At 40.5% G+C, this 21,529-nt stretch overlaps 2 protein-coding genes, 1 long non-coding RNA gene and 4 other non-coding genes across 8 annotated transcripts; 6 read left to right on the top strand and 1 right to left on the bottom strand.

The window, feature by feature from the left end:
* Positions 1-193: 193 nt before the first annotated feature.
* On the bottom strand, positions 194-15,517 carry LOC135337308 (cilia- and flagella-associated protein 65-like). The gene is made up of 38 exons (XM_064533224.1): positions 15,316-15,517; positions 15,151-15,253; positions 14,783-14,949; positions 14,289-14,470; positions 13,723-13,842; positions 13,319-13,497; positions 12,799-13,143; positions 12,431-12,577; positions 11,955-12,009; positions 11,712-11,785; positions 11,164-11,310; positions 10,971-11,051; positions 10,791-10,863; positions 10,521-10,597; positions 10,385-10,438; positions 10,068-10,180; positions 9,183-9,311; positions 7,877-8,012; positions 7,584-7,637; positions 7,333-7,418; positions 7,129-7,213; positions 6,636-6,791; positions 6,205-6,355; positions 5,935-6,078; positions 5,509-5,653; positions 5,051-5,248; positions 4,645-4,888; positions 4,329-4,439; positions 3,903-4,094; positions 3,595-3,705; positions 3,234-3,413; positions 2,827-2,943; positions 2,441-2,566; positions 2,024-2,181; positions 1,861-1,918; positions 1,587-1,807; positions 1,006-1,362; positions 194-436 (listed from the first exon to the last, which is right to left on the bottom strand). Exons 1-38 carry the CDS (start codon positions 15,471-15,473, stop codon positions 298-300), a joined length of 5,373 nt encoding a protein of 1,790 aa, XP_064389294.1. The 5' UTR covers positions 15,474-15,517; the 3' UTR covers positions 194-297.
* On the top strand, positions 8,143-9,197 carry LOC135337309 (uncharacterized). The gene is made up of 2 exons (XR_010395053.1): positions 8,143-8,730; positions 8,912-9,197. It is a non-coding gene; the product is annotated as an uncharacterized LOC135337309 (long non-coding RNA).
* Positions 9,404-9,476, top strand: Trnar-ccu (transfer RNA arginine (anticodon CCU)). Its single transcript has one exon. It is a non-coding gene; the product is annotated as a tRNA-Arg (tRNA).
* Trnar-ccu (transfer RNA arginine (anticodon CCU)) lies at positions 9,560-9,632 on the top strand. The gene has a single exon. It is a non-coding gene; the product is annotated as a tRNA-Arg (tRNA).
* Positions 9,707-9,779, top strand: Trnar-ccu (transfer RNA arginine (anticodon CCU)). Its single transcript has one exon. It is a non-coding gene; the product is annotated as a tRNA-Arg (tRNA).
* Trnar-ccu (transfer RNA arginine (anticodon CCU)) lies at positions 15,062-15,134 on the top strand. Its single transcript has one exon. It is a non-coding gene; the product is annotated as a tRNA-Arg (tRNA).
* A 1,517-nt stretch (positions 15,518-17,034) lies between the features above and the next one.
* LOC135337307 (dual adapter for phosphotyrosine and 3-phosphotyrosine and 3-phosphoinositide-like) lies at positions 17,035-20,679 on the top strand. Of its 2 annotated transcripts, XM_064533222.1 has the most exons (9): positions 17,035-17,548; positions 17,998-18,123; positions 18,417-18,550; positions 18,830-18,969; positions 19,027-19,074; positions 19,384-19,446; positions 19,600-19,685; positions 19,965-20,052; positions 20,496-20,679. In XM_064533222.1, exons 1-9 carry the CDS (start codon positions 17,145-17,147, stop codon positions 20,559-20,561), a joined length of 1,155 nt encoding a protein of 384 aa, XP_064389292.1. In that variant the 5' UTR covers positions 17,035-17,144; the 3' UTR covers positions 20,562-20,679. The 2 variants fall into 2 exon arrangements, with proteins under 2 accessions (XP_064389292.1, XP_064389293.1); XM_064533223.1 differs by lacking the exons at positions 19,600-19,685; positions 19,965-20,052; positions 20,496-20,679 and adding an exon at positions 19,506-19,582.
* The last annotated feature ends 850 nt before the right edge of the window (positions 20,680-21,529 follow it).

The raw sequence follows: 21,529 nt of genomic DNA, 5'->3' as shown, positions 1-21,529 counted from the left end.
TCAACCAAGCATAATTATAAGTTTTTGCAATTGACAGATGGATTGATCTGTTGTGTAAAGATCATACGTTAGTATGTATACCGCATATAGCTAGTTCCAATTCTGTTTATTGCATATACTTATATACACATGACGATAAGGTGCATCATTTTGCTTGGGATTGACAGGTGGCATTACGCTGTTATACGGAACGTTTAATACTGCATGGACATGTCTTTTCACAAATGCATCACAAACCAATCGATACAGTTCTGCTAACTAATTTTATAGCTAATAATTATTTGATACAATACAGTCTCAAGGGTTTGTGTCAGGAGCTTTAGCAATAGTGTAGATGGGAGCTGTAATGTTCAATTGGCCAGAACAAGCTTCTTTGAGAATGTTTAGTATCGTGTTCTCTAGAATCCCCTCAACCAGATCAGTAAACTCAGGAGAACTGTAGGGGCGAGATTCAGATCATAAATGATCAGATGTTTACTGATATGCACATGCAGTCAGCATAAGAACCAATTATACTATACTCTAGACTGTACCCCTGCTGTAAAAAACATGCGAGCAGGAGCTTTATTATCGTTCATTCATTACTATGAATATTCATTATAAACTAGCGACATCATCGATGAATTTCATTGCTCAACATGCAGGCAATGTGCTTAAAAATGTTTATGAAAATTAAAATAATGACAATAATGACTGACCATGATGACCAGCAAGCAATGGCAGGAAGAGGGCAATAGACGGGATATTATAGTGTCATTTGGAGTACCCTGATGCATGCATGGCCACCTCTCTATTAAGTACCACTCATACACCTCACACTATTGACCACCCTAAGAGACCACTCACATAAATAATACGATGCTACCATTGCCCATGTATATACATACATGTATGTAGGTCACTTTCTATTAAAACCACGCTTAAAAAGATTCATAGAATGTTTACATAATTCAGGCCACACTTCCAGTACACGTGCATGAGCAATGTAAACAAATAATTTTATACCGTTTTATATTAGATTCAATTTCAGCATTGGTACGATCCTGGCTCCTCCGCTTAGCGATAGTGTCTTCCACCTCTGGAGAATCGTTACATTGTGACTGTGTTGCCGTCATCTCTCTAACATCTTCACTCAGTGACGATTGTGAGGATGTGTGGGAGTGAGGCATGTGTGAGGGGTGTGGAGGAAAGTCATGCCCAGATGGCAGAGAAGCAAGACCTGAAGCATAGATGTGGCGACTTGCCGAGTGTCTGACTGAGTCGCTCGGTTCATTTCGCGTAGAGAATTGGTCAAAGTAAGGAACGGGTTCGTCTGCAACGTTCTTGATAGCAGTATGAAAGTTGGCATCATCTAATAGCTCCCTGCATGTGTAGTTTTGTATAATTATTGCTAATCGCAAGGCAAGCAAAATCAAAGCATTGCAAGTACTATATATACCTCACAATTACTAGCATTAACCTACGTGTAAAAGTGGCATACATACATGTATCTACATGTACGTACATGTATACATACATGTATAATAATTATTTTATAGAGTAAGTTTATGTATACACACGTATACATACATGTATGTATAATGTACCTTATCATCTGCAGTAGCATACACTCGACCACTTGTTTCTCTTCCACTCCAACTCTCACGGGCTCCTCAATGCTCGGTGGGTGGCCATCACACGAGATGAGAGCCTGCTGGTCAATGAAGAACTGGTCGAGGCGGCCCTCGAGACAGGCAAAGTCTGGTATGGTTGAGGTCTGAGCACTCACGCCAAGGTGAAGGATCAACGACTCGGGAGGAGAGGGTGGCTAAAAGAAAAATAGACATTATACATTTATTTGAAGCTGTTAGCTCAACATACCTCATTTTCACTAGTCTGTCTAGCTCGAGGTCTTGTCTTTGATTTCACTGATAAATCTCTGTACAGAAAAAAATTCATGAACTATAATGACAATAAATTATGTTTGTTCAAAGAAGAGGTTACCAAATAAAATAATACACAAATTTGTGTACTAAAGCCTTACTTTTTCTTCCACTCGTCGTAAGTCTCCTCTTTTGCCCCAATGGGTGGTAGTGCTGATAGCTTCCCCCGTAACTCATTGTCGGATGTCAGAGGCCGTTTAGTCGACTTCTTTGTCTGTGCTCCAGGAAGTGATTTGAGCTTTGGCGTGCTCTGAGGCCTCTGAGGTGTGGCACAAGTATAAATACAGATAGCATAAAACACGAGGATTTTTGTGCTATGTGTGTTTTATTATCACGATGACCCCTTTACCAAACCATACTTCGAGGCTACGTAACCGTGTAATAAAAATAATTTAACAGGGAAGGGACTGTATGACTTTTATTACACCCTTATTACCTTGGCAACGTGGTATAATCAGCCAGTTATAGAGTGGCCTTAGTATGAAAGCTGAGAGTATAATATTATACGCAAAACTTACAATTGTGGTCTTTGATGGTATGTTGTTTTTGTCTGTTATGGTGAAGAGGTGTTTTCTTTCCTCCACTTTTCTTTCCCACTCTTTCAGCTCTGAATGGTAGGCCAACATCTTGGTCTCATCTACCACCTGCACATGGACACAACATTGAGTATTAGAAAGCTAACGGATAAACACGTAATTTGTTTGTAATTATGGCTGAAATAGCTATAGCATTCAATTAGCATGCCACAATAACCTATACAGTGTACGTACAGTACTAACTGTACCGAGACAGGCTGTGTGAAAGCTATACGCAGTACCAAATGTAATACATCGAGACACTGTTATGTTTTGTGTGTATAAGGGTAGGGGACTAATGCACTTGAGTGCCGATGTACTATAGTCACCTGACAGAGGAGGTCCATATCGTAGAAGGAAGGGGAGGAGTGAGAACAGAAGGTGACCTTACAGGTAACACTGTGCCCCGGCTGAACATAACCAGTCAGCGGCTCAATACACACCACCTGACGAGAAGCAAATACACAGTCATGAATCATACAGTACATGTAGTATAGTAAAAGATATCATCTGTTACTATAATTAAATAGACACGTAATACTACTGCTAAAAACGTTACTGCAACTTTTTGCCCCAAAAAATATGCTAAATGAACAAAATGTCTCCCCTAGCTATGTACACATACAGGCCACTCTTCCCCACTATCGTCCACTATCTCCCTTTCTACTCCACTATCCCCCACTGTTTAGTTTGTCAATAGAGTGTGTGGCTACGTGTATATACTAGGGTAACCCACGTCTCTGGTGAGCTGTGAGCTGAGGTCCCAGTGGTACGAGAGAGTGTGCTCTGAGAGGTTGGACAGGAACACCAGGCGGCGAACGACAGAGAAAAGCGGGACATGTCCAAACCTCAGCGTTTGTTGAGATAGCTTGGCCAACTGTCCTGCTATGGAGATGCTACCATCGACAGGAACGGTCTGTTGTGTGTGTGTGTGCATGTGTGTTAATTGTGAGGCATTACGCTATTAACTTAATTGAAACCTGGCCTCATAATACGTAATAACAATTCAACTTCATATTGTACACTCACTTTGAAATTATAAATTTCCTTATGTAATTTGCATGTGTTATAGCTAGTGCAAAAGGCTGTACATGTACCTGTACTGTTTTGACTTCTACTCCGAAGCATTCCTGGCTCAGGTCCAAACCCTCTCCCGAGAAACTCACAAACTCTGTGTCTCCGGAAGACAGATGAATGGGCAGGTCAACCTGGGAAACAATTATGCTGTTAATGGATACTATGTTTTGATCAAAATAGTTTAGCAGCTACGTTATGTACTGACAGTTTGAATGAAATCTACCACACAGCTTAGTACACAAAATGTGATGTACTGTATACACTGCACATAAAACACTGATGAACTTCACACACCCACCCACACACACACCCACCCACACATACTTACAATGTATTTCTTGGCTTCCAGAGGTGAAAACACAAACTCTACAGACACGGATGACTGACGAGGAATGAGGCCCTTTGGTTGTAGACACTCCAGCACTGTCATGGAATAGTTGGTCTGTTTCAGCCTGTCCAACGGTCGGGTGTCAATCTCATAGCTTACAGCACTCTCTCCAACGTTGTACAGTGTGTACACCTGCATGGTGGAAGGGGAAAGCTCATATAATAAGAATAGACATGTAACAGTTTGATGATTGCCCCTTTGTTCACACCGTCATACAAAACTGTAAAAGTTATAACAAGTGTTGAACATAGATTTTTAAGCAAGCTAGACTACATGTATAAGCAACAACAAAAGTAATTTGGGAATCTTGCAAATTCTACCGTTATGCTCTGTACAGACTACTGTATAGTAGCACTGCATTTGTACCTGTCTGGGGTAGGCGTGTAATCCGATGGAGACTGGATTGAAAGTGTGCGAGTGAGAGGTGAAGTGAACGTTGGAACGACCAGGCTCCACAGTCACACCTGTCCAGTTCAACTGTATGGGCACAGACAGCAAAATTAATGCCAAGTTCACCGATAGAGAACATTTAAATGTAATCTACATGTATACGGCATGTATACGGGTACTTACAGAGCAATCTCACATAACTATAGTTACAATAATTGAATTTATAGACTTTTATCATGTCAAAGTTATAGATTTTTCCATAGGATACTATTATAACTAGTAACTATCTCACTAGTATTTCTCTCCCACGGTTGATCTTGAGGAGAACTGGAAGCCTGCTAGTTCCAATGTGACTGTGTTTAAAGCTAGCCACTACAGTACACACAGCGCCAGGCTCTAGACTGCCTCTCTTAGGATCAACGCTGAATAACTCGTTATCGAGAATATTCAGTTCGAGTTTTTCCACATCGTCCAACTGTCCATTATCAGCCCAGTACTCTGGCTCCAGGTGCATATCACTGGGGAACTGGAATGCCCTGTGGGTGTGTGTGAGTGTGTGTGTGTGTGTGTGTGTGTGTGTGTGTGAGTGTGCGTGCGTGCGTGTGTGTGCGTGCATGTGTACAAAGAGCATCTCAATAGGTACATCTATACATGTACAATGCATGTACGTGGTAAACGTCGCTGGAAATAATACCCACCATTCTGCCTGGACTTGTCCTTTGTTCTCCATCATAATGTGCACCACGCTACTCCCAGCATTCAGGGGGGCTGCTCCAAGGTCAAAGTCCACAATGGCTCTAGTTCTTACAGACACTCTCCGCTGCATACTGTGTCGAGTGGCAATGGCATAACGAAGCTCAGCATCCGAGGGCTCATCACAAAGGCTTCCATTCACACTAGGGGGGAGGGTAATTAAAGATGAGGTAATTAGAGGTTTTAACATGCCGTATTACTAGAATATTTGCTAGTGAAAATCCTTTGCGAATGGACCAGCAAAATATTTGATAATTTGATCTAACTTTTGCGTTCTGGCAAGGATCGTGGTATACGTGGTACAAGTACCAGCAGTAGTTTTGCGATTTTAGTTTTGCAAAGCAATCTTGATGCTTGCAAATTAACACATTCCAGTAATACTGTACTGGAAATTTTGTCTTACTTGTCGATATTTAGCATGGCCCAGAGTGCGGCTTTGCTGTGTTGGTTGGCCACACCCATTCCCTGTATGTCCACCACCTCCAGACTAGGGTAGACCCCGTCTACTCTCAGAGTACAAAGGTCAGCAGTAGCCAAAGGCAGAGATGCTAAGAAAAATAGTGATGTAAAGTAAAGTGTACACTGGTTAGAATTATTGGCAAGTTACATGTACTTCACCTCACTTGAAATGCAAACCTTATTAGAGAACCGTAAACAAGACAGTGAGACCACACCATAGGCTCTGTGTACACTAGTCTACACACTTGAGGTCAATTACTTAGCAAAAATGCTACAGTACTAATTTAGTACTGTAGCATTTTTGCTTTTAGAATTACACTAATTTTCATATGAGGTGATGGTTGCAACATGTACAATGTGCATTACGTACCATTCTTGTTGAATGCTGCTCCGATAAGGTGATATTTGAGGGTGCAGGTATAGAGTTGTGTGGTGGTCGGTCGTACAGTGAGCCTCACTCTCTCCTGGGTCCAGGCCGGTAGCACTCCCTCATTGGAACTAAGCTCCACTGTGCCTGTACATGTGTGTGTGTGTGTGTGTGTGTGTACATGTAGATAAGTATAGAGGGGTACACACTTCATCAGTAAAATGCAACGTACAGCATACTACTATACATGTACGTATTGCCTATAGCACTGACCTTGCTTGAGAGATGACCCAGGTGGTGCAATACTTGAGTCCACTAAGAGTTGGTAAGCCAGACTACAGGGGCTGGGGTTGGACAGGGTGAGGGTGTGCTGGGAGGAGGTCCCAATGATCACCGTGCCACAGTCAACACTAGCAGGAGAACACTGTGTGGAGGAGTACACGTTGCTATAATGATTATAATAGCATGCTGCAATGTACGTACTTTGTTGCATTTTAATCAGAGCATCATTGATTCAATTTCACTGATGTTCTAAACTTAGAAAGAGACCCTTCAAATTACAAAATTTAGAAAGTGTCAAATTCTTTCATCAAATAATATAGAGGTCAGCGCGTTAGAAAATCAGAAAATTGTTGGTATGGCAGGTATAAAAAAATTCTATCTGTATACATTTGTACAACTGTCCACACACAATATTACCATACCATAATCTCTCCCTTGGTTCCCAGTCCATGCATGTTGAGCACAGTCTTGTGTTTAGTCTGCAGGCCCCTCAGAGCAGATGTCTGGATGCTACTGACCAGTACAGCCTTGAGAGTGTACTGGCTACACTCGGTGGGGGTGAAGTACCAGGTGTGCTCCTGAATGGTAGAAAAAGTTAATCTATAGTAGAGCTCCCTTAACAAACAAATCAAAGAAACCACTCATTATCTATAGGGCCTCCTCTGAATAATCCAAACATGGTTCCACGTCCTACATGTACACTAGCTAGCTGTTTTCATAACTTTATTCTGGAGCATTCATATTTATGATGCATCCCCCCGGAGTTCCCAAGGCGTGCTAACTCTTGAAACGATAACCAATATAGGAGGGCTATTGGGGGAGAGGCTTCAGCCCCTAAAGCCCCCTATTGTCTATGCATGGCCTTGGATTAGGATTGGGACAAAACCCATCAATTTTGTAGGGTTAAGGCTGTACCTGCGACTGGTTTGGGAGTATGGTCCCAGCTCCAGGCTCCACTCCCACCACTCCAATATTCTCATCCTCTAAAGTCCACCTGAACCTGCATACACATAAACATGTGATGTACGTATGTGATGAACAATTCTCATCAACACTGAATGTGACACAACAATGAAAAGGGGACATCCCAGAGGTATGGCTATATTGACGTGTGCTTACTTGACTGGTAATCTTGAGATGTTGGTGATACTGTAGGGCACTGCTGAACTGGCTCCCACACAAGTAGGCTTGAAGTACAGCTCACCCTAAAGAGTATGTACAGTGAAATCATAATTGACAAGTTGATTTGTGTTGAGAATGGCCCTGGAATTAAGTTCTGTGAACCAATTTAATAACAATGTTTTATGCAGTTAACTGGAAAATTCAGCTGGTGTGAGCTTTTCACGTAATTATAGATAGAAGCACTTTACCTTATTATCCAGTTTGATTAAAGGGGCCTCCCCAGAACCTGACAGCAGCAACTCCTAAGGAAAAAGAATAACCGTTACAGTATTTACTGTATGTACATGTAATTATCCTTTGATCTTATATTAAACAAACTCTATTAATGCATCTTTGACTGGGCAAAACCCTAACCAATTACAAAATAACTTTTATAGCGGTCTATCACATAAGATGTTTAGATCAGAATCTGGGTAATCCATCGATTGTCATAAGGGGCTTAATTATCTATACCCTCCTAAATCAATTACATAATGTTTACCTCATTCCATAGTTGAGTTGCGTTCAGCTGGAAAGAGAGGATACGTTTGTAGACCTTGCTCTCGTGAGGTAGCAGCTGCAATACGAGGAGCTGTGAGTCTATGATGAGTCCATGGGATGGCTTCACACTGAATACACTGTATGTATGAAGAAAAAACAGTAAATTTGATATTTTAAGGTTATAACATTATACCAAGAAGATTTTTGGGTATGATGTTATGACAACTTCCCCCTGTGAATTAACACAGTTGTCTATTGACACTGAAAGCTGTAGGTGTTGATTCTCACTTCAGCAAAGCAAACGTTAGCTAGTGACTGAATAACTACAAGACCATGCAGTGGAACGACTCTTACGCTGAAGATGTTAACAGTCCTCTAAGCAGCGATGGTGAAGATATATACGAAAATCCAGAAGACCTCCAGGACCTGTTATCACCGCATACTAGTGATGATCTGCAGTACTCTACAAAGATATTGACTAATCGGAGAAGAAAGCAGAAACAGAGAAAAAAGATCAAGTGTAGTCTGATAGCTTTTGCAATCGTCGTAGCCACTCTAGCAGTATGTGTAGTAGCTCAGAGTATCACCTTAGCTCTACTTGTAGAGAGAATAGATGGTCAAATTATAGAGCTCAACAGTCAAGTAGTGCACCAAAACATTTCTCTGTCTAGTATACTCGCACGTCAACAAGATTTTCTTCTCAAGAATATGCAAGAGCAATTTAACTCGCTCGATCAAAAGCGTCCTAACTGCACTTCAGAGGAGAGAGAGTGCTCCATAGATATAAGTGGTCATGCATTCACAGAGTACTATTGGTCTCATTGCAACACTGATCTGGTCTACATCAATACCACTGTAAGCTATAATTATGGTGCATCCCACAGCCTATAGCTATATTATAGAAGCTTCAATTGTAACCGGTCATTCATTTCACACATGCATACAATAACACAAGCCCTTAGCTCAAGTGTAGCAATAAACATAATTATAATTATACAGTATAACTATTTACAAGTTATGTATACATACACTGCAGACTCATTTGCTAGCAGGCAACAGCTGCATACTGAAGGGAACCTGGCGCGGACTAGAAGTGGCTACGATGGAAGTATTCAAGAACTCTACAGGGAGGTACATGTACTGCAGGTGCTTCATATCAGACCCAGTTACAAACGGTACTTTCAACCGACTTCCGTGGAGATATTTTGAGCCAAACACTAACTGTTATTTAAAACTGTCCATATGCCGTCTTTAATGCTATTGTATAGTTATTGCACACAGTAAGTATGTTGAAAGTATTAACGTACTTTTCTTGGTCTTGAGGTATGTCAAACAGTATTGGTGTGTTTCCATCGTTAGACAGTATGGCTGTACGATATACAGGCTGACCAGGCACAGAGGCAGGGAATACCAAGTTCTTAGTGTCAATCCTCAGCCTGAAATAAAGTTACATTCATCAAAGGGACTGAAGCACATAGTACACAGCCATGCAGGCGTACAAGTTAGAGTACATATGTGAAAGTGAACAGCCTCTGTGGCCTAATGGATAAGGCACTGGTTTCCTAAACCAGGGATTGTGGGTTCAAGTCCCACCAGAGGTTTATACTTTTTGATTTTAATCCCAAATTGAAACACAATGAAAGTAAACAAACGATAATAACAACATAATGATATACATTCAACAGCCTCTGTGGCCTAATGGATAAGGCACTGGTTTCCTAAACCAGGGATTGTGGGTTCAAGTCCCACCAGAGGTTTATACTTTTTGATTTTAATCCCAAATTGAAACACAATGAAACGATAATAACAACATAATGATATACATTCAACAGCCTCTGTGGCCTAATGGATAAGGCACTGGTTTCCTAAACCAGGGATTGTGGGTTCAAGTCCCACCAGAGGTTTATGTTTTAGTTTTAGAAAAAATACGCGATTTAAAAATGACATTATCATATTCTACACGCTCTGTGGCTTAATGGATAAGGCACTGGTTTCCTAAACCAAGGATCATGGGTTCAAGTCCCACCATAGAAACTTTTTTTGCAGCTAAACAAACAATGAAATTATGTAAGAAGTGCAATAATGCATATCATAACTAGCAGCAAAACAATTTTGGGGAATTGGAACAATGACAAAACAAATAAATTGATACACACAAGAGAGAGAGAGAGAGAGAGAGACAGTTCTTTTACCTCGGCTGGAATGTTTCAGTGCCTGGTGCGAAGGAGTGCCCTGAGCCACGTACAGTGAGGCACCATGGAGGGGTGAGGGTGTGAGGGTCAATGTAGCGGTAGTCAGAAAGGCCCTGAGAGGAGACCGTTGTAGTTACAATTCTATATAGTCCTAACAAATTAACTATGGCCAAGCATATACTTTGTACAATTTATACCAAGCAACAAGTGCACACGAGTTGATAAGATAGTATAGTCATGATTTACACATACATGTGTTCGTATAAACTGTTATGTATACATGAACTAATGAAAGCAAGCAAGCTAGCAATTCTTACCTTATAGAAGACGAAGCATTCAATCTCCTTTGAGTAGAACTGGCTGGCTGTATCCTGCACACAGTGTACAACAATAATAAATACGTAGCCCACAGTGCATGCGCTTAGTACAGTACTAACAGCAGACAACACTCACAGGACTGAAGGTGACAGTGAAGCAAGCAGTGCTGCCTGGTGATATCTGCCTCTCCTCCGGGGTGACAGAAAACGAAACTGTAGGAACAAGAATTAACCAGTACTCAGCAAATCTCGACAGTGCACTGCATACACCACAGAGCAAAATAAGTGATTCAAACACAAGTACAGTGAGTGCTATACAGCCTCGAAATTACAGTGGATTTCGTCTTAATCACTGAACTTGTATATATAGGTTCATTGGAAAGGTCATTCGTATATTTATCTGTACCTGTGTTGTTTCCTGCTCCAGTCATCCAGACACAGGTAACTACTCCCTCAGTATGGTTGGTGACACTTACCATCTGTGAGAGTATAAGGGCAATGTCATTATGTACGGTAAAGACCACTCAAATAATTATTACACAATACAGAGCTGTATGTATACACATAGGTTGTAGGTTGTACTGACCTGTCCGTCTGAAGTTCTCTGAGGAGCACAGTAGCCGAATCTAACCACATCAACATCAGCACTAACATGAGGCAGTGCCGCCTGCAGCAAAAAATGATATGAAGTATGCAAACTGTTAATTGGTTCCAATTGATAAGACCTTGTTTTGACAATGTGTATATACTAGCTACTCATACTAGCTAGTCATACTCACTGGCTCATGTTCTGACTGTAAATAGTGTGCGTATGCGGAGGTGTGAGATGTGAGTGGTGTGCCTGGTGTGGGCGGTGTGAGGGTGGTGGGCGTGAGAACATCTCCCTCTAGTGAGACCTGGCCATCTTCAAGGTAGCTCTTCAATCGCTGCAAGATTGTATATAACTCAATTATTGTTTTAATGTTCCTTTACCAGATTCAGATAGATATTCGATTTGTACATAATGGTGAGACTGCTATATTACCCACTGCACTACATGTATGATTGTGCATGCATGTACCAGGGGTTGGGATATATGGGAAAGAAAGGGAAATACATTGTACCATGAATTAAACCTTGCGTGTGAGCCAAATCAGCAGATATTTTGACCCTTTGCGATCTATACATGAATTCTAACAGGGATCCCATTAGTTTTTGTGATTATATTTTTGCAAAGTGATCAACGCTCATAAAATTCGCATATGCTTATGTTTGATGCTCGCAATTGTACGTATAATTATAGATCAAACAATTCACAGCAATACTACCATGCATGCATGCATGATACCTCAGGTGGCAGTTTAGAGAGGCCAGTTTGAGCATGCTGGAGGTATGCATCCAGATGACGTGCTTGAACACAGGCTGCGTATTAGGACAACAATAGCAATCATTAAATTTTTATTGAATTCGGTAGTAACTCAAATATGCAGTATAGTGAAATAGAACACATACACGCACATGTATACACACCCTAATTAGGTCAATATACTGTACACAGTGATACACTCTTGTGCTTTGTACACACTTTTACCTGGTCTGACAGTTTCCGAGAAGCAGCTTCCAATGAAACTCACAAACAAAGGATCCTAATTGTGAAGTGGAAAACATACTCTCACATGACACGAATATTTGTGGCTCTAAATCAATTAGCAATGGCTGCATGAGAGGTCAGGAAACACACACTTGTTAGATCCCTAACCATACAATGTACATGCATACAGCAGATCATCCTAGCTTATTTTCGTACAACGACAGTGTATGTACTTTCAAGGGATTTAGTATGACTAACAGTGTATGTACGCATATACATGTACGTGTAAGGTAACTACAGATTTACATGTATCTTCTGAATCAGTTAGCCCTACATATTCGTACATGTACATGTATTATTCAGCACGTACTGTACACATGTACTAGTACCTAGGTACATTATGATCTCTTTGTCTTGCAGCCACCACTGTTGACCGCTTACAAAACAAGTTTCACTAGCTACATGTGTTATCTGACCTGATGATTGAGCAGGACAGTGATGTGCCTGCAACATGGGATGGGCTTGGTGGGAGTGAAGTGCAGTGTCAGTGATTTAGAGGTATTAGGACCCAACTCTCCACTAACTGAGGAGCACTCGAACACACTGCCAGAGCCTAACAGGAACTGTAGGCCAGGGGACAGTACAATCTTATGATATAATATTTACACAGGAATGAACATTGCTGTGTATCCTCAGTACTACGCACAATACACAATAAAATATAGAACACACGGTAAGAATGGCGGAAATTATATTTAAAAGTAGCAATACATTTTTACACCTCCCTTTAATTTAGAAGTGTACCGTTTAGAAATACGAATATACCTCCTTTCTTTTCTCTTACCTGGAATGTAGTCGCACAGTTTGATTCATTTCTGATACACAGTGACCTTGTAGCAGACTTCCCAAGCTCAACATTTCCAAAATTGACCACTCTCTCCTCAACTCGAACCTTTGGAGGCATAGCAGACCCATGACACACCACCCTACAACTACCCAGCCCGCCCCTAGCCTGTACACTGAAGTAGCCTATGGAAGGGTAGGGGTTGGGTAGGCCTGGAGAGTAGAGGAGCTTGATTTTCTTCGACTCGTGCGGTTGTAGCGAGCCATCGAATTCTGAGCTTGTATAGAGAGGAAGGAAATCAGGGGCAGTGTTTGATTCAGGTCTGATGGCAAAGGTCAATGATACCTGGAATGGAAAATGATAATAATACATGTACCAGGAATGGAAAAATGATATAAGTAGGCCTGCGTAAACATGTTGAGATAGAAACCGTGTAAGCGGCACTCTATATATATACGCATACACTGGTCATTGCATGTACAGTAATTGTTATTATTGCATGCTTGTGAATATTGCTTACTGGTGAGACGTTGGAAACTTTGATCCATTTCTCAGCGACTGTCCCCACAGGTACGCTCCCGAATTCAACTGTCACATCACTCCCACCCTCACTCAATCCACCCTCCGTGTCGGCAAGTGCCTCATCGATTGTTAGCCTCTCTTGAGGAGACTTATGATGAGAGCCTTTCAATTTAGAACCTGTGAACAACCACATTCCACAACATGCACAAATACAACATGTATGATTGTAATTATTATACACACTTTTTTCAGTACAATCATCTATACGCAAGCCTGTATTAAATTTTTTATTATTGAAAAGACAGGCTCTCTACAAAGGACATAATTGTGCTCCTAATAACGTATGAGGCTCCACTGTACTTCGCTGAAATGCCGTAAATAACAGTTCTATAGTTTCTGTACCTTTCTTCTTCTTGAGTGGGTGAGCTGGTAGCTTGCTGGTGCCAGTAGTAGGTCTCACAGTGATGTGAGGATACTTGCCCACGCCCTCCAAACCCACCACCCTCCTCTCTTCACCAGCACCTACATGTACAGTGTATGTTTGTGGTGGCGGGGGGGGATACGCTGTTTTTTTGCAAGGATACACTATAGTGTACAAATTAAAACTAACGCAAGTAACAGAGCTATATATATACAGGTCACAGCGTACACGTCATGTATAGACTGATGGCTATTTCTGAAACAGTACACAAGGCTCAACAAGAGGAGGGCATGGTCTCTTTATAGGGACGCAATTTAAGAGAGGTGGTCTGACTCGGGTCACCGTCTCTTAGGGAGGTCAATTAGTGATAGCATTGTAGGGACAGTACTGAGTGGTCTCAATAGAGAGGTGGCCTCTTAGGGAGGTCAATGGTGATAGCATTGTAGGGACAGTACTGAGTGGTCTCAATAGAGAGGTGGTCCTAGGAATAAACACAGACAGTGTTGGATCTATCTACAAACAGCACACAAACATAGTAGCCACTCACATTTCAGTCCTCCTACTTTGCAGGCATTATATTTGCAGACAGCATCTCCACTATACACAAATGCAGTTGTTGGTGAGAACACTGCCTTTAGTTTGGTGGACTGCTTGGGAGGGAGGGAGCCAATTTTGGGGGAAATGCTGAAACCCTCCGGAACATCCCACGAGTAGTTAGCAGACACATTGCTGGAGGGAGTTGAATTGTTTTTTGATTTAAGAGTAATAGGACGAACAATACATGTAAGTGTGCATGCATGCAGTCCACGACATATACCCGTGCAATAAGATTTGTAAGGAACTGTATTTTTAATGCCTAAATAGAGTGGATCGTATGAGCTACACGTATAATAATGGTATTTTCTACAGATGAAGTTTACGAATAGTAAGTACATGGCAAGAGACAAGAGAAGCTAACACTGTGCATGTAACACATGTACAGTATCCAATCATGGCAGCTTCTAGCTACTAAGTACAGTATGGTGTGCCAATTAACCTCACCCGATATTAGTGAGTTCGAAGTGTACGGTGAGACTGTCTTGAATAGCCGTCATTCCAAACTTGAGTGATTGAGGTAACGATATGTCAGCCCGTGGGAGCCGAGCCTGAATGGGCACGCTGAACTGCCCCTCTCCCGTCTCAATATGGATGAACTCCTTATAAGGACACTGCCGACGCCATAGCAATTATCAATACAAACGTTATGTGTACATGTACATCTACTGTATTAAGCTGAGACGATGATGCATACTGTGCATAGTAGCAATGCATGCATAGCGAGCCTCTGTGGCCTAATGGATAAGGCACTGGTTTCCTAAACCAGGGATTGTGGGTTCAAGTCCCACCAGAGGTTTATTTCATTATTTTACCTTTTCATTGGGCCGGAAGGTGATAGGAAGTGTGTAGCTTGTCCCAGCACTTAAAACAATTGGTTGTGGGTAAATCTTACTGGAAAACTGATCACTAGAGATTCTGTAGAAATAGTTCATGCACAAGAGCTACATTATATTATAGACCAATCGACCATTACTCACTTATACTTGACTTTTTGGGTCTTTAGGTTCACATTTTTAAGAATGAAAGGCTTTGTATACTCTCCTCCTGGCTCCCATCCTTGATAGGTTAGCCCATTAGGCACTTCCAGGCCGTATTTCACCTGCTTTGTTTTCTGTACTTGGATCATGGCAGCCATTTTGTTCCTAGATCCATAACCATGACAACAATCCGAGTTATTGATACCTCGAAATATAGTCGCCTTCGAATACTCAATTGGACGCCCTCTTTTATAACCCGCTACAAGCCTCTTACGTATGTACATTAGTAAAACCAGTAGGTTTTATTAGTAAAACCAGTAGGTTTTACATAGGATTGGCAGTGGGTTTGCCTGTGTTTAGCAATATTTCAATTATTTTGACTCATGTTCAAACTGTTCTATCTCTGCAGGGAAAGGCCACATCAAGAAACTGGCTGAACAGATAGTTTATTTAGCCTTTTCTCTCTTTGTATCTCTCATTTCATAATCCATAAACATTTTAATGAATAAATATTTTCATTTTAAAAATTGCACTATTTCGACGTTTCACCGCTCTTTGTCTGACTGACTAAGTAAGTAAGTAAGTAAGTAAGTAAGTAAGTAAGTTTCTTGCCCAGCATTTACTCCAAGTACAGCCATCTCCAGGACATTCTGCACAGGGTTTCCAAACGACTACAACCTGGATTACAAAGCGCTTCTTCAGATTTGCGATTGCTTCCACGAGGCAGATGACCTCTCAGTCTCTATTTCTCTTACCTAGACAATTCCGCCATCTTTAATGACTCAGCAATTGCGTTGTGGCCAATAATAATAGATAGGCGTGGCTAATAAACCGTCCGCCTAAAATCAGTGCAGCAGTGCTTTTCCAGAGCCTGAGGTGTTCCTTTTCTTCACACTGTTCAGCTCTAGCTCCCTTTCTCTGACAGGCATGCTATATGCACTGGCTAGATATCATGCTCTTAAAATGGCTGTCATTTAATACTGATTCGCAAATTCAACATAATTATCAAGTAATAAATTATTACTCATTATACTATAATTATTAGTCCAGAGATATTCGAGAAGATATCTGATTAGTCCTGTCTTCTCTTCTTGTACTGCCTCTTGACGTTCCACTTATGCATGTCATGATACGTAAACTGTACTGAAAAAGAAAGGGAATCCGACTAGAAAAACATTTGCAATGTGAAAAATTGCTAGGATTGGCCAGGGGAACCACAAAAAAGCGTGGGAACAAGAAATCAGACGAGAGCATAACTCCAATCCGTTACAACGTCATGAACATGTACAATACATAGTATATTAAATAATAGACTGTGTTCCAGATCCACCTATCAGCTTCCATCCACCACATCATTCCATGCAGTCACCAGTACGGTCCGTGCATGTTACTACGCATGGATGGACTGTGTGTACCTGTGCTCAACACTGCATGTATTAGGAACATCAATTCATCACAAATCATCATGATTATGTGCCCCACATTCTAAAATGGATGTATAATAAATATATATAGGGATTGGTCATCACTCCACCAGTAAAAATTGCGTGGCATATTGGCTGGGAAAACATGGGAAAACTACCAGTATACATGTGATTGACGTTGTAACGGATTGGAGTTATGCTCTCGTCTGATTTCTTGTTCCCACGCTTTTTTGTGGTTCCCCTGGCCAATCCTAGCAATTTTTCACATTGCAAATGTTTTTCTAGTCGGATGTACATATGCACAGTAGTATAGTTAGCTGATGTGTATGTGTAGAGCCATACTGTACTGATAGCATTAGAAGTGAACGGTAGTTACAGCATTGAAGCTAAACAGTTATCCTAATCATGAGTAATAGAATCAGTCAACAACATCTAGTTGTGGAGTTGAGTCAATGCCTCAGTAAACGAAAGAGCAAATCAGAATCGTCACTACCAAATGCAACCGCACATTTCCATGATGAAGCCAGCAGTTATGAGTATGAAAAGCATAAGAATAGAACATTCGTCGAACCACCTGTTCCTGCTATACCTATAACTCAAACAGAAAGCATATTGTCGTCTAAATCACCACTCCTACCGAATTTCAGTCGGATTAAAGAGAATACTGAAAGGCACCCTGTTGCTGTACCCACACGGAGTGTGGATAGCGTACTTGAACAACCCACAGAGAGAAAAATAAACACACATTGTTCGTGTGTCAGCAAATGGACGCCAGATGTGACTGTTAAAATTGATATACTGGCTATAGTGTGAGTATATATCGCTATATACCGTATTACTACAGGTGAAAAACCTTTGCGAATGATCTAAACCTGCATAAGATTGACCCTTTACTATCTAACTAACTATTGCATTCTGGAAAGAATTGTGTGTATTACCAGTACCTATACTAATTTTGTTGCGAATAGATCAACCCTCGATGCTCGCAATGCATTCTATATACGGTATCATGATACATACATGCATGTTTATAATTATAGTGTATGCTTACAAGTCTCTATCATAAGAGGAAGTTTTGTAATTGAGAGTATAAATATCAGACAAAGAATGCACTAGATCCCATTACACTTAATCACCTGCGTAATTGTAGCTGCATGCTTCCCATCATCGATCTATATGTCTCTACACAATTTGAAAGAATTTAGTATCCCAACTTAAAGTGACACAGTAGCAATAATAATGTAAACTGTATACACAGATGGTTTCATCCCAACCTTAACCGTCACCAAGCTGAGGCTGAACTGAGAAATGCGGAGGAAGGAGTGTACTTACTACGGCCAAGAATGGAGGGTGGAACCTGTGAGGGCTACTGTTTGGGCGTCAGGTATACTGATATAGAAATTATAATTATGAATGTATATAGGAGAAGTTATGCAGTACTGCATATTGTGTAATGTGATACATATAACAATGAAAATATAATTATGTACATAATTTCTTCGATGCTGCAAACCTCTATACATGCATGGCCAATCAATAATTAACCATGCATGCATACATAAATTAATGAGTGCTATGTATAGGCCTAGGAGAGGCTGTGTTACAATCAATGTCAAGACTTAACAGTTCATTTCTCCAATTCTGTGTAACGCTGCACTATATAACTATGCACTGTAGGTCGAGTCATGTAGTGAAGCATTATAAGATAACTGTTGAGAATGGAGATCTTGTGCTGGGTCAAGACCGTTTCAGTAATCTTGAGTCTTTGGAGGAGCACTTTGACAGCCATCCCATTTTAGGAGACGAAAATGGTAAGTTACTAAGGTCCCTAATACATGCACAGTGAAACACTCTAACAGCGCATGCATGGCTGTATAATATGACGTGGCTAGCATGCATGCTAGACTGAACATGCTATGGAAACTTTAGGGGCCATTAACCTAGCTGGCTATATTAATTCCATTTCATCAGTGTGACCTGAGCTGCTTTTCTATATTTAGGTTGACCTTAATATAGAACTTTCCCTGTTACGGGCATGAATGAATGAGATGAGATGTGATTTAACTTTAAGATAATAATCTGGGTTCTAGACGCTAAAGTTGTGTGCCGTCACCCCTACCCAAGAGAAATTGACGAGCTCCATGACTACCAATTCTTGTCCAATCATTTTATACCAACTCCGTCACGAAGGCGAATGATTGAGAACGCAACTAAACCAAGAGCTTTCTCAGTAAGCATGTGATAAAAATAATGATCACTGCATGCATGCACTTATACATTTTCACAGCTGGTGTCAAAAGAGGGATTTCTAGTCAAGATGGGAGGAAGAGTGAAGGTATATTATATATAATTATGTGTGTACATAAATCACAAGGTTGCAAGGGTGTAATAACAGCAGTCCCCGGCCTCCGGCTGTGTTATATTATTTTTATTACACGGTCGCGTATAATTATTAGGTGAGGAGTTGTCGTGATATAAAACATATATATATATAAGAAGCATGAAATCCCTGTGTTTATTGAAATACAGGCAACTCACCCACTGCTGCGGGCTCTTTTGCCTGCATGTACAACTTAGTCTCATGCATGCTCACATAAGAATGTGTCTGCATGAATGTGATGCACTATTTTATATGTATACACAGAGCTGGAAGAGAAGATGGTTTGTTCTTAGAGATACCAACTTACACTACTATACTGCTGTGAAAGTGAGTATATAATATATAGCTAGTGAATGTGATTGTTGAAACTGACTATAATTATATAGATCGATGATGCTCATTCATGGCTCATCATTATCTTTTGACAACATACGATTTCTTACTGGGTCATAATTGCATATGCACTTTTCAAAAATCCAGGACACAAAGCCAATAAAAACAATTTCTTTGGAAGAAGTTACAAAAGTATCCCCATGTGATGTCCCAGCAAGGTTAAACACATTCCAGTAAGTTTGAAGAATTCATGGTTTATATACTGTATAGCGCGTAATTTTCGGGGGACAAAATATTCGTGGTTCAGCAATATTGAGACATTTCGTGGATAATATTTTCGTGGTTGCTGCTTGGATTGTAGGTAAAGGTAGGCAAGGTCGCTTCATTCGTGGGTAAAATATTCGTGGTCAGACCTCCAACCACGAAAACCACGAATATTTTGCCCCACGAAAATTACCAGCTATACGGTATACAGGCTTAATAAGCAGTGTTAACTTTCATTTATTTTGTAGGCTGGTTCTACCCATGAGAACGTTCTTCATGCAAGCTCCTAGCATGACTAATATGGAGGACTGGATTTACCTCATACAATTTAAACTGGTATGTATATATGTATAATAATTATAATTATGTATGGCAGTGGAATTCTTCTTAGCGGCCATTTGGTATGAATTTTTTGGAATGTGTTTAACCTTCCTGGGTCACATGGGGATATTTTTCCACGTGCATGCATGTGATAATTATAGGCCAAGCTCCTCAAGTCCCAACATAATAGTTATAATGATTCCAGAACCTCTCATTAACAAAGGCCAGTATCGTATAATAGTTAAACTGCTATTAGTTTCATGCATGGTTGTCTGGGAGGACAGGGGGGTGCTCAAGCCCCCCAAAGCCCCCCACCGTAAACGCCACTGCAAAGGGTGCATGCCATACACGTACTGTACCGTGCATATAAGCATCTGTATAATGAGTCCACATACGCAGATCCTCCTTGCACATAATTATACAGAGCTATCACAGTGTTCTTGCTCATATCCATACAGAATGAGAACACTAGATTTGATGGAGAGAGAAAGGACATTAATAAATCAGTATCATCTACATGGTAGCTGGCCGGGTAGCTGCTTGTTATTATTATATCTGACAATATAAGTATAATAATTATTATCATTTCAGCCACTATTATAGCTATTTTTATCCAATGAAACAAGACATGCATATTAACAAGTATATATAGGCAAAAAATTATGGCAAGATAAAATTAATACTATACTATTAGCTATATACTGCGATGCTTTGAGCAATAAAATAACAGAATTGCAATACATGACTCATGCACGCAATTTGCTAATACACAGCAAAAACACTTACGTTATATGAGATGCATCATCGTATTTTATGACAGAAATGTATACTGATTACATGTCATTTCTATACATGAAATTTCAAAATAATTATGTTAACATTGTTTTATATGCTACTGTAAACAAATGTGCTTTTACTGTGTACATGCATGCATGTAGTCAATGTCTGTGTATATTCATCAGGTACTATAATTATATAATAGTTAGACACTGTTTGGAGGTGTCTATGGGATTTAGAAGCCCAAAGGCACTGATTTATTATCCCGAGCGTAGCGAGGATACTAAAGTGGCTGAGGGCTTCTAAATCACATGGACACCGACAAAACAGTGTCTATAGATACTAGTGCGCATGCGCAAATCGCTTGACTACAATACAATTACTTGACAGCAGAATACTAGGTATACTAAGTAAATTTGCAGGTATATATACTCAGTCCAGTAGTATACCTGCTCTGAGGTACTTTTCCCATGTAGATCTTATCAACTAGTGTCTAAAAAGAAATATTTGCCTATTGTGAATTCATTTCTTTCTTGTGGAATCTAAACAGTAGGCCACAGAGGCTTGATGAACCATCGTTGTTGCTATTAGCGCAATATAGGGAGACCATGCATGCAGCCGTTGTGTGTTGATATGGATTGTTACCAGAGCATGATTAAAGCTGTACTGAAAGTGTGGCAGTAACTGAAGTACCATGCATGTATATAGCTGGTAA

Source organism: Halichondria panicea, chromosome 6 (genome assembly GCF_963675165.1).
Source record: "Halichondria panicea chromosome 6, odHalPani1.1, whole genome shotgun sequence".
Taxonomy (NCBI): domain Eukaryota; kingdom Metazoa; phylum Porifera; class Demospongiae; order Suberitida; family Halichondriidae; genus Halichondria; species Halichondria panicea.
This window is presented reverse-complemented; position numbering and strand designations above follow the sequence as displayed.